We start from the raw sequence: 11,627 nt of genomic DNA on the forward strand, positions 1-11,627 counted from the left end.
GCTGGAGTGCAGTGGCATGATCTCGGCTCACTGCAAGCTCCGCCTCCTGGGTTCACACCATTCTCCTGCCTCAGTGTCCCAAGCAGCTGGGACTACAGGTGCCCGCCACCATGCCCGGCTAATTTTTTTTGTATTTTCAGTAGAGACGGGGTTTCACAGTGTTAGCCAGGATGGTCTAGATCTCCTGACCTCGTGATCCGCCCACCTTGGCCTCCCAAAGTGCTGGGATTACACACGTGAGCCACCGCGCCCGGCCAGCACTGAGCTTTAAGGAACTAAATAATTCCCCAGTGGCCCCTTCTTCTAAGGTTACAATCCAAGCAAGTTTCTCTTATTCTACGAATGCCAAATTTTTTGACATGTTAGAACCCAATCAGCTTTATTAAGTAAAATTATCAAAATTGTCAATCACAAATAAGTGTTTATGAGACAACAGGAAAATTTGAGCAATTTTGTTATTAAGGTTTTTTCAGGTTTTTTTTTAAAGGCTTCATATTTTGAAATATATAGTGAAGCTACAGCAATTAAATTACCTGAGAGAGGAGAATAAATGGGGAGAGAGTTGAAATCAGATTGGTCATGAGTTGACAACTGTTGAGACTGGGTGATGGCAACATGATTGTTCACTATATTATTCTCTCTACTCTCGTATATGCTTAAAGTTTTCCAAAATAAAAAAGCTTAAAAATAATACTCGGGAAAACTTAAAAAACAGTTCTAAAAACAAATCAACAATTCATAACCACAGTGAGCCAAGAGAAGTGGCTATTTTCATTTCAGAATGCCAAGGAGTCAAAATTACAGAAACATGGATGCTAACTGCAGTCTGTCTTCTTAATGAGAAATATGTGTAATATGGCTGAGCACAGCGGCTTACGCCTGTAATTCCAACACTCTGGGAGGCCTAGGTGGGCAGATCACGAGGTCAGGAGTTCGAGATCAGCCTGACCAACATGGTGAAACCCCATCTCTACTAAAAATACAAAAATTAGCTGGGCATGGTGGCTGGCACCTGTAATCCCAGCTACTCAGGAGGCTGACGCAGGAGAACTGCTTGAACCCAGGAAGCAGAGGTTGCAGTGAGCCAAGATTGCATCAATATGGCGCCACTGCACTCCAGCCTGAGCAAGAGCAAGACTCAAAAAACAAAATAAATATGTATGATAAAATGAGGGAGGGGAGACATTAAGTACATCCTCCTGCAACATAAAATTGTTCCTTTTAATATACCTTATAAGACCTACGTCCGTGTAACTCAGTCTTCAGCAATTAAATTTTCCTTTAGAGACTATTTCCTAAATAACCTAACTAATTGTTCGAGGAAAAAACCCTGACCTTTCCTAATTTCACCCATTATTCCTAGTCATATTCCTGTGTATCCTGTAATTTTCTTCACAAGTGTCTGTTTATTCCTAGTCCTATGATTCCGCCAGATTTCCTGATTTATAAAACTGCTCTGCCTTTGTTTTGATTTTCTATTTTTGTTTGGTTATTCTATATCCTGTTGTTAATCTTACTTGAGCAAATTCATTTAAACATTTTATTAGGCCAGACTACTTTTCCAATACAACAAATCTAGTATTGGTTTTTTATTGTTTGTTTTTGTTTTTGATATGGAGTCTCGCTCTGTCACCCAAGCTGGAGTGCAGTGGCACAATCGTGGCTCACTGCAACCTCGGCCTCCCAGGTTCAAGCAATTCTCCTGCCTCAGGCTCTTGAGTAGCTGCAACTACAGGCGCCCGCCACCACGCCCAGTTAATTTTTGTATTGTTTTTTTATTGTTTGTTTTTGTTTTTGAGATGGAGTCTCGCTCTGTCACCTGGGCTGGAGTGCAGTGGCCGGATCTCAGGTCACGGCAAGCTCCGCCTCCCGGGTTTACGCCATTCTCCTGCCTCAGCCTCCCGAGTAGCTGGGACTACAGGCGCCCGCCACCTCGCCCGGCTAGTTTTTTTGTATTTTTTAGTAAAGACGGGGTTTCACCATATTAGCCAGGATGGTCTCGATCTCCTGACCTTGTGATCCGCCCTTCTCGGCCTCCCAAAGTGCTGGGATTACAGGCTTGAGCCACCGCGCCCGGCCAATTTTTGTATCTTAATAGAGATGGGGTTTCACCATGTTGGCCAGGCTGGTCTCAAACTTCTGACCTCAGATGATGTGCCCACCTTGGCCTCCCAAAGTGCTGGGATTACAGGTGTGAGCGACCGCACCTGGCATAATGAATTTAGTATTGTTTTTAGGTAACAATTTCAATAATCAAATGGTGAGATTTCTCACTGATTTGGTGATAGCTCTATCCCACACAACCTAATGTCGGGGAGGGGGGTTTGATTGATTTTTGTTGTTGTTGTTGTTTTGTTTTTCGATGCAGCACAATAAAATTTCAAGTAGCTTTCAATTATCATAACCTCTACTCCCCACAACCTTTGTTGTGGTTCATATAATCCCTGGCATATTTTCTGGCTCCTACTGAGAGGGTGAAGATATGTCTGAGTCTTTAAAACCTAAAAGTTCTTAATAAACATAACGAACACTCACTAAATGCCAAGACTTGTGCAAAAACACACTTTCTATGCCAACACTATCCAAGAGAACTTTCAGTGATGATGGCACTGCTCTGTATCTGCACTGTCCAATGTAGTAGTGAGTAGCTACGTGGGGCTACAGAGAATTTAAAATGTGACTAGTTACAGATGAAGTGACTTAAATTTTTATTTAATTTCAATTAATCTTAATTAATTTTTTTTTTTTTTTTTTGAGACAGTCTTGCTCTGTTGCCCAGGCTGGAAGGCAGTGGCACGATCTCGGCTCACTGCAACCTCTGCCTCACGGACTCAAGTTCTGCCTCATGGCTCAAGTAATTCTCCTGCCTCAACCTCTTGAGTAGCTGGGATTACAGGCGTCTACCATCACACCTGGCTAATTTTTGTATTTTTAGTAGAGACGGGGTTTTGCCACGTTGGCCAGGCTAAGGGGTCTTGAACTCCTGACGTCAAGTGATTTGCCCGCCTCAGCCACCCAAAGTGCTGGGATTACAGGCGTGAGCCACTGGCAGGACCTTAATCTTAATTTAAATAATCATGTTTTAAAAACTAAGAATATATATTGCAGCCAGGCACGCTGGCTCATGCCTGTAATCCCAGCATTTTGGGAGGCTGAGGCAGACAGATCATCTGAGGTTAGGTCCAAGAGCAGCCTAGCCAACATGACGAAACCCCACCTCTACTAAAAAATACAAAAATTAGCCAGACAGCAGTGTGCGTCTATAATCTCAGCTACTCGGGAGGCTGAGGAGGGAGAATCGCTTGAACCCGGGAGGTAGATGTTGCACTGAGCTGAGACCGGGCCACTGCCTCCAGCCTGGATGAGAGTGAAACTGTGTCTCAAAAAAGAAAAAAAAAAGAATGTATATTGCTTGAAATATTCTTCATAAAAGTCATTTTCACTTATTTTTACAACTAAATGCATTGAAGATCATCTAGGATGGGTTTCCTTAACCTTAGCACAACTGACATTTTGGACCCCGTGATTCTTTGCTGTGGGGGCTATCCTGTGCGTTATAGGAGGTTTAACAGCATCTCTGGCCTCCATCCACTAGAGGCCAGTAGCAGTGCCCCAGCTGTGACAATAAAAAAAGTCTCCATGCACTGCCCAATATGGGGAGGAGGGTGGGTGTGGAGGGTGCAAAATCACACCCAGCTGAGAAGTACTAATCTAGAACTAAGAGTCAATTCTGCTCTCAATGCTAAGGATACTCTAGGGCAACATTTTTGAGTTCCTGCTTTGCTATCTGGAAACCAAGCAACACATAAAAAGTTAAAAGTAACCATCTCTTCATAATGTTTTCCACAGAATCCACATTACAATATTGATCTTTTCCCATCCACTGTCTCAACTGTTCCTCCCTGACCTTGAGAAGAGTGCTACATCTAATTCAGAGACTGATGTGGGAGGTTCTAAGAGGTTAAATGACTACACTACCAGCACAGTTTCAAACTCCTGTCCATAGTACCTTACCTTGTGTTATGACACCTGAAAGGGAAACTCCTTAGAGAAAAATCCTTTTGGGCCGGGCGCGGTGGATCAAGCCTGTAATCCCAGCACTTTGGGAGGCCGAGACGGGCGGATCACGAGGTAAGGAGATCGAGACCATCCTGGCTAATATGGTGAAACCTCGTCTCTACTAAAAAATACAAAAAACCAGCCGGGCGAGGTGGTGGGCGCCTGTAATCCCAGCTACTCGGGAGGCTGAGGCAGGAGAATGGCGTAAACCCGGGAGGCGGAGCTTGCCGTGACCTGAGATCCGGCCACTGCACTCCAGCCTGGGTGACAGAGCGAGACTCCATCTCAAAAAAAAAAAAAAACAACCTTTTGATATGACAATCTCAATAAAGACTGTTTATGATTGCCCAATACATTGTAATGCCAAAAGGCAAATCTCAGAGGAAAATCCCACATACAGACAAGCAACAACAACTGGTTTGTTTTGTAACTAACCTGCACCTTGAGGAATAATTCAGGACAAGGACAATAAATGTCATAGCCACATCACCTTAAGAAGACCTATCCTAACCTAGTACCAAGAAAAGGTTAAGAGGGTCAGCCTCTGAAAAAAAGGCATAAACCAATCAGGAGCCCTGGAGAGAGCAGTTGAGGGGAAAATGGAATCAAAACTCTAAGACAGGTGGCTGCCTGAAGGCTGGGATGTCTGAGACAGCAAAACCATTCTGGAATACAAGCCACGTGAAGTGGAATGGAGCCCTGAACTTAAAAAAAAAAAGTCAGAAGACCCATCATGTGGACCTCAGCTGTCTCTCAGTAGCTGTACCCCTGGATAAATGCTGTAAATCTCTGTGCCTATTTTTTCAGCTCATTAGTGAGGCACTTTCCAGGCTATTAGTGAGCAGGCCTTTCCAGCTCTCCCCTCAAGTTCGACATGCAGAACCACATTCTTTATATTGTTTTACTGTTTCTCTGAGACAATGTTTTAAGCAGGAACATAGTACTAACTCAAGAAATCCATTGGAAAGGAGATCAAAATGTCCAAAGCATCTGAGCACTGAATGGTTTCAATTCAACTCAATGAATATTTGCTTGAGGGCCCAGCATTCTGTGCCAGGTACCTTGTAATCATTCTCGGAAGTCACAGCCAACATCCTCTTCTTTCCACCCCAGCCATCCCCACCTGTATTCATCAATTTCATTCAGGCATCATTATTATTCATTATTGGCAAGTTTGAAAACACAAATTATAAAAAAAAATACTTTTTCATGCTTTGTACATTTTAGACACTTGAGACATCAGGCTATTATGCTGAAAAAATATTTGACTTTTTAACAGGATGTGGGTAAAGAAAGAAAACGTATTTGGAGAAGAAAACACTACTGTTTTGGGAATCAAAAGTTTTCTTCAACTGAGCAATTTATTTGCAGTACCATTCTGTCTGTCTTATCTTACTACTTTTAGACCAAAGTATAAAGTCGATTTACACCCTTTTCATACGTAACTATGATTATCATTTTATTTGTGACTCTCATACATTTCTCATAATAAAAAAAAAAGTCAAGCTACAGTAGCAGTCTCTTTTTTATTGGCCAAACTTACTAAAACTTGGTAAAGTTTTTATCTTTAGATGAAAATACGCTTATTCTAGTTAATCAAAAGGTTCCAGAAAACCAGTCTCTTTTGGAAACAGATTTTTCTCAAGTGACAGGTTAATCCTATTACTTTACAACTAGGTATGCAAAAAGAAGCCTTCCTTTTGAAAGGGAGACACAGAACAGCTCCTGCCACAAATCAACTACTTCAAAACTTTGGGTATGTGCCTATCTTAAATGCTGCCTTCACAAATCTCAACGGACAAGACGTGTTTACCGCTACTAGATACAACCATATAGGTCTTTATCATTTCACCTACAGTACCTTTCTATTTTTCAAATATCTGCCACCTTGATGCACATGCTCAAGTTCGCCTTTTTCCTAATTTCATGAAATTAAAAGTCACAATGATCTAAATATTTTTAATGTTGTATAATGATACAAGAATCAAAGCTGATTGTTTATACTAGGAATGGAAAAAGAAGAATTAGCATTTAAAAAGATACATTACTCATAAATTTCTCAAATAGATGAAGCAAAAGGAATGCTCAAAAATGAATCAAAATGCCCAACACAACCACAAAATAGGTTTTGACATGCAGAGTCAACTGAATAAGCTAGTGAGGATTCTTGGTACATAAAGTTAAGACTAATATAGAAAACATGCCCTAGTTCTCTCTTCTCTGGTGCAATTTTGTAAGTAACAAGACAAGCACTACCAACATGGTTCTATTAATGACCGTAGAGTTATCCTCACTACTAGCCTGTTTCTAAATGTTACCAAAATATCTTATGTTAATGTCGCCAAAAGATCTTTAATGCAGTAAAATCAGACTAAGAACCACATAACAAAATGTTAAATAACTTAAAAGTTATTTCAGAATTTTAAAAAATTATGTGACAACTCTGAGTGGTTAGTATTTTCAGTAAGTATTTCAAAAGATTCCCAAACATGTTAAATACAATATGGCTACAGCAAAGATTAGGCAAATCCGAACCAAGTGCAGAAACTAAACCGCCAGCTCTGGATTTAAAAGCTGTCTGCTCCACTTGAGGCGGTTAAATACACTGAGACAAGAGGCCAGTTCTCAACAGCAAGTTAGGCCTCTTCCTCCCTCCGGGAAGCGCATAACAAATAGGGCATCTGCAACTTAAGTCACCCGGTCACTTAGCAAAAATCCTAACTTCTAAACTTGGGACCAGATGGCCTTCTATACGCAAAAGAAATGTAGAAAGCAGTGAAGTATTGGGGGAGAGGAAGACTTAAAATGCTCCACTTTCTGATCCTGTAAACATTTAGCCCATCATTAGATCTGAGCCTTAGATTCTAAGACATGCTTTAATGGAGGCCTCCCTCAACCTCCTGAGTCTGTTTTCCAACTGCGAAGGAACTTTTCCTGCTTTATCTCAGTTCCCTGAGAGCATGCGGCACTGCAATTCAATATCCTAAACTGGCAAGGAACGGTGGCGGAAGAAAGGGAGAAATCCAAACCAAAACAGCCTTCTTATAAAAGACAAAAAATAAAATAAAATCATAATTCATCCTCCGCCCATAGCAAACCCAACCCAGAAATTTACAGCGCGTTAAGAAAAGCAGCATTGCGAACTGCAAACGTAAGAGTTTTCCTTTGACACTCTACGCACGGTTTTCAGCTGTCAAATTACAACTCAGGAAAACACTATCATTAGAATAGAAAAGGAAACAAAAAAGCTCGCATCACAGGGGCTGGTAGCAGGAGCTGCCAGCACCATTTCAGGAGGAGAGCAAAGGGAATCCAATGCACTTCCCCACCCCCGCTTGAATCCATCTCCTGCTGGGGCAGACAAACCTCACTGCAGGGGCTCAAATTTAATAATAATAACAATAATCATGGCGCTTCCTCCCTCACTCCCTCCCCCAACCATCACCTCCCCCCTGCCCCCAGCGATCTGCCGGGAATTGGCTTCTCCCCCCACCCCACCCCGGGATTCCCAGGTCCAGACCACCCTACCGGACACAGCTGCCGGGGGCCCGGGACGAAACGAGCCCAGCCCAGCCTACCCCGGGGCCCCCGGCCCCGCTTCTCTTCTTCCCTCTCTTCTTACCTCCACCATCCCCCATCCGCATTGTCTGTCTCAATTCAACTTTGACTAATATGGATTCCTCGGGCCTTGGCCGGGCAGTAATTACCGCCTGCCCCCCGGGAGCCAGAAACCATCCCCCCCATCCCCGCCGAGTTCAACGCCGCTCCTCTCGGGAGGGGGGGAGGGGGTTTACAGCGCGCTCTCCGGTCTACACCGCGAGTCCCGTCTACACCGCGCTCCCCCCGCGGCCCCCTGCCCCCGGGATCAGAAGTTTGCCCCAGAAGGAGCCTAGCAGGAGGCAGTAAGGACCCCCGCACCCCACCCCAGCTGGCCGGCCGGCGCGTAAACACCCGCACCCGCCCGGCACGGCCCGTGGGGGAGGGGAGGGAGGGAAGGCGCCCCTCCCCCCGCGCCCGCCGACCCGCCAGCCCTATTACCTGTCATTGAGCTGGTCCTCGGTGCCCGGCAGCGGGTGAACCACGAAATGGATGGACGTCATGGTGCTTTCCTTCTCGTCCTCCTCCCGAGGGCGGCCCCCTCCCGCTCTCGCCCGCCCCCCAGCCCTCTACCCCTCCCCAAAACCCACAGCCGCCGCCGCCTCCCAGTCCCCAAACGGAGGGAAGCAAATACGCAGGGGTCGCCGCCGCCTCCCTGCCGGGCGTGTGTCCGTGGCCCGGAGGGGTGGGCAGGAGGGCGAATCCACACGCCACCCGCTCCCCCGGCGACAGCCCGGAGTGCGAGGCTGGCGGCCGGGACCAGGGGCGCGCCGCCGGCCAGCGGCAGACGGGCGTTGGGAGAGGGGCGGCCGGGGGAGGAGAGGGGCGGCTACTGGCTGCGGGCTACGGGGACGCTCTGGTCCCGGCGGCGGACGGGGTCCGGACTAGGGGAGGTGGGGAAGATGAGCCCGCACCGCGCGTCACTAGCGAGAAGCCGCCGCCGCCGCCGCCAACACCGCCGCCGCCATCTTCACTTCTGCCCCAGTTTCTCCGTCTCGCAGGCTCCGCTCCGGAGCGGCGGGGGAGCGGCGAACGGGAGGAGGAGGAGGAGGAGGGAGGAGACCGGCGGGCGGGGGCGCGGCGGCGAGAGGCGGGGCTCCGGGAAACGGGCAGTAAGGCCCCCTCGATTGGGCGGCTCAACGTTATCCGGCCACGACGCTGTAAGGCGCGTGCCGATTGGTCCGTTCGGCTCCCGAGCCCAGCCCCGCCGGGGGTGGGATGTCTCCAGAGTGAGTGTTCCGGAGAGCACGTGTTAGGGAAGGAGGTGGCTGCGGTCGAGCCCGCCGGGAGGGAGGGTAAGTGTGAGTCCCAGAGGAGGTGAGGAGGAAGAGGGGCTCTCGCGTTCTCTTGCCCGTATTCCCCTGGGGCAGCCCTAATTATCTGGCGGATCCTTAGGCGTTTCTTGTTGCCTCTCATCCTTCGTCCGCAGTTGTATTTAAAGTGGAAGTTGGTAAAATCAGTTAAGGGGCAAGACATATACAGCCTTTTATTGGAAAAGTAAGTAGTTATGTAAGAGCCTTTCCAGAAAGAGATGGTAGGATCATGGAGTTGAGTTTGCAGCAACTTCTATTTCCTCAGTCTCCCCAGTTTCCTCACCACCATCACATATCCAAAGACAAAATGTGGAAATTTCCACTAATTTCCTGATATAAATGATTCGTGATTTTTTATTACTTTTTAATGAAAGACGATAAACCTATTCTACAAAGGAGTTCAATTTATTATCAGTGGAATCAGAACGGAAAATCTTTTTTTTTTTTTCTGAGACGGAGTTTCGCCCTTGTTGCTCAGGCTGAAGTGCAATGGCGAGGTCTTGACTCACCTCAACCTCCGCCTCCCAGGTTCAAGCGATTTTCCTGCCTCAGCCTATGGAGTAGCTGGGATTGCAGTCACGCGCCACCACGCCCGGCTAATTTTGTATTTCTTTTTTAGTAGAGACGTGGTTTCACCATATTGACCAGACTGGTCTCGAACTCCCAACCTCAGGTGATCCACCCGCCTCGGCCTCCCAAAGTGCTGGGATTACAGGCCTGAGCTGCTGCGCCTGGCCAAGATAGGATCTTTTAAAACCGAATTCCTTCTATCAGACACGTTCAGAGTTTTGGCCACCGTGCATGGTGGCTCACGCCTGTAATCCCAGCACTTCTGGAGGCCGAGGCTGGCGGATCACCTGAGGTCAGGAGTTCAAGACCAGCCTGGCCAACTTCGTGATACCCCATTTCTACTAAAAATGCAAAAATTAGCCTAGCGTGGTGGTGCGTGCCTGTAATCCCCACTATTCAGGAGGCTGAAGCAGAAGAATCCCTTGAACCCGGCAAGTTGCAGTGAGCTGAGATCACGCCACTGCACTCCAGCCTGGGCAACAGAACGAGACTCCATCTCAAAAAAAAAATTTTTTTTTAATCGAATAAACCTGTTTTTTTTTTTTCCCTAAGGATCCAATTCAGGACTTTCTTCTCAAAGGTTTCTAGGACCTCCTTTAAAAGATAAGTACCTCTTCGAAGGCAAAAACTGAGAACATGAAGTTCCTTCTACAGAGGTGGTCTGTTAATGAATTACACACACACACACAGTTTTGCTTAGGAAGTTCTTTTGAGCAAAATGTGTGAAAAATTACTTATAAATCAGGATAGACCCAGTACCGTTGAGGCAGATAATGGAACACTTTTGTAGGTTACCAGCTCAACCATTGGCCCAGATTAGTTTAGACTAAAAAGTGATTTCAAGGTCACTATTAGACGTCCCTGTGAGTCCTGAGGAAGGAGGGTAGACCAGTAGACACCACTAGATTTCAAGCCAAACTGATCTAAAAGAAAAAAATTTTTTTTTTTTTTGAGACGGAGTTTTTGCTCTGTCACCCAGGCTGGAGTGCAATGGCGCTATCTCGGCTCACTGCCACCTCCGCCTCCTGGGTTCAGGTGATTGAGGTGCCTACCTCCACCATGGGTAATTTTTGTATTTTTAGTAGAGACAGGGTTTCACTGTGTTGGCCAGGCTGGTCTCGAACTCCTGACCTCAGGTGATCCACCCGCCTCAGCCTCCCAAAGTGTTGGGATTACAGGCGGGGAGCCACTGCGCCCAGCCCAGATCTAAATTTCAGCTCTGTTTCTGCTACTTAACTATGTGGCCTTAGTTGGACTTAGATTAGATTTGGCCAGGCGCGCTTGCTCACGCCTCTAATTCCAGCACTTTGGGAGGCCGAGGCAGGTGGATCACCTGAGGTCTGGAATTTGAGACCAGCCTGGCCAACATGGTGAAACCCTGCCTCTACTAAAAATACAAAAGTTAGCCGGGAGTGTTGGTGTGGCCATAGTCCGAACTACTCCAGAGGCTGAGGTAGGAGAATTGCTTGCTCGAACCTGGGAGGCAGAGGTTGCAGTAAGCCAAAATCGGGCCACTGCACTCCAGCCTGGGCGACAGAGTGAGAATCCGTCTTTAAAAAAAAAAAAAAAAAAAAAATTAGTTAGATTTAACCTACCATTGCATCTTTTTTCCTCATTTGTTAAATATTCCATAGTAATTATCTATCTACACAGAGTTGCAGTGAGGTCTAAATAAGGTAATGTATGTCAGACACCTAGGCTCAGCAAATGGAAACATTTACCTGTCAGATGCTATGTTCCACTTTTTTTTTTTTTTTTTTTAAGGCAGGATTTCATTCCCATCACCAGGCTGGAGTGCAATGACATGATCTCAGCTCACTGCAACCTCTGCCTAGCAGGCTCAAGCAATTCTTCTGCCCCGGCCTCCCGAGTAGCTGGGACTACAGGCACAGGCTACCACGCCCAGCTAATTTTTGTATTTTTTGTAGAGGTGAGGTTTTGCCATGCTGCTCAGGCTGGTCTTGATCTCCTGGGCTCAAGCGATTGGCCCACCTTGCCCTCCCATCTATGTTCAACTTTTACACTTTATACCTTTTAATACTTGAATCACACTATAGGGTAAATTATAATGTCCCCATTACCTAGATG

General features: G+C 46.3%; 1 protein-coding gene across 5 annotated transcripts in view; it reads right to left on the reverse strand.

Moving 5' to 3' along the window:
* UBR5 (ubiquitin protein ligase E3 component n-recognin 5) overlaps positions 1–8,677 on the reverse strand; it is a 157,921-nt gene extending 149,244 nt beyond the window's left edge. For 3 of the 5 annotated variants that reach the window (XM_023225592.2, XM_023225604.1, XM_023225613.1), the window contains exon 1: positions 8,098–8,676. In XM_023225592.2, the coding sequence (XP_023081360.1) occupies positions 8,098–8,159 (62 nt within the window). In that variant the 5' untranslated portion in view covers positions 8,160–8,676. Of the gene's footprint in view, positions 1–8,097 lie in introns of all 5 variants that reach the window. The other 2 variants (XM_023225597.1, XM_023225608.1) reach the window with 2 other exon arrangements.
* Positions 8,678–11,627: the final 2,950 nt, after the last annotated feature.

Source organism: Piliocolobus tephrosceles, chromosome 7, assembly GCF_002776525.5.
Source record: "Piliocolobus tephrosceles isolate RC106 chromosome 7, ASM277652v3, whole genome shotgun sequence".
Taxonomy (NCBI): domain Eukaryota; kingdom Metazoa; phylum Chordata; class Mammalia; order Primates; family Cercopithecidae; genus Piliocolobus; species Piliocolobus tephrosceles.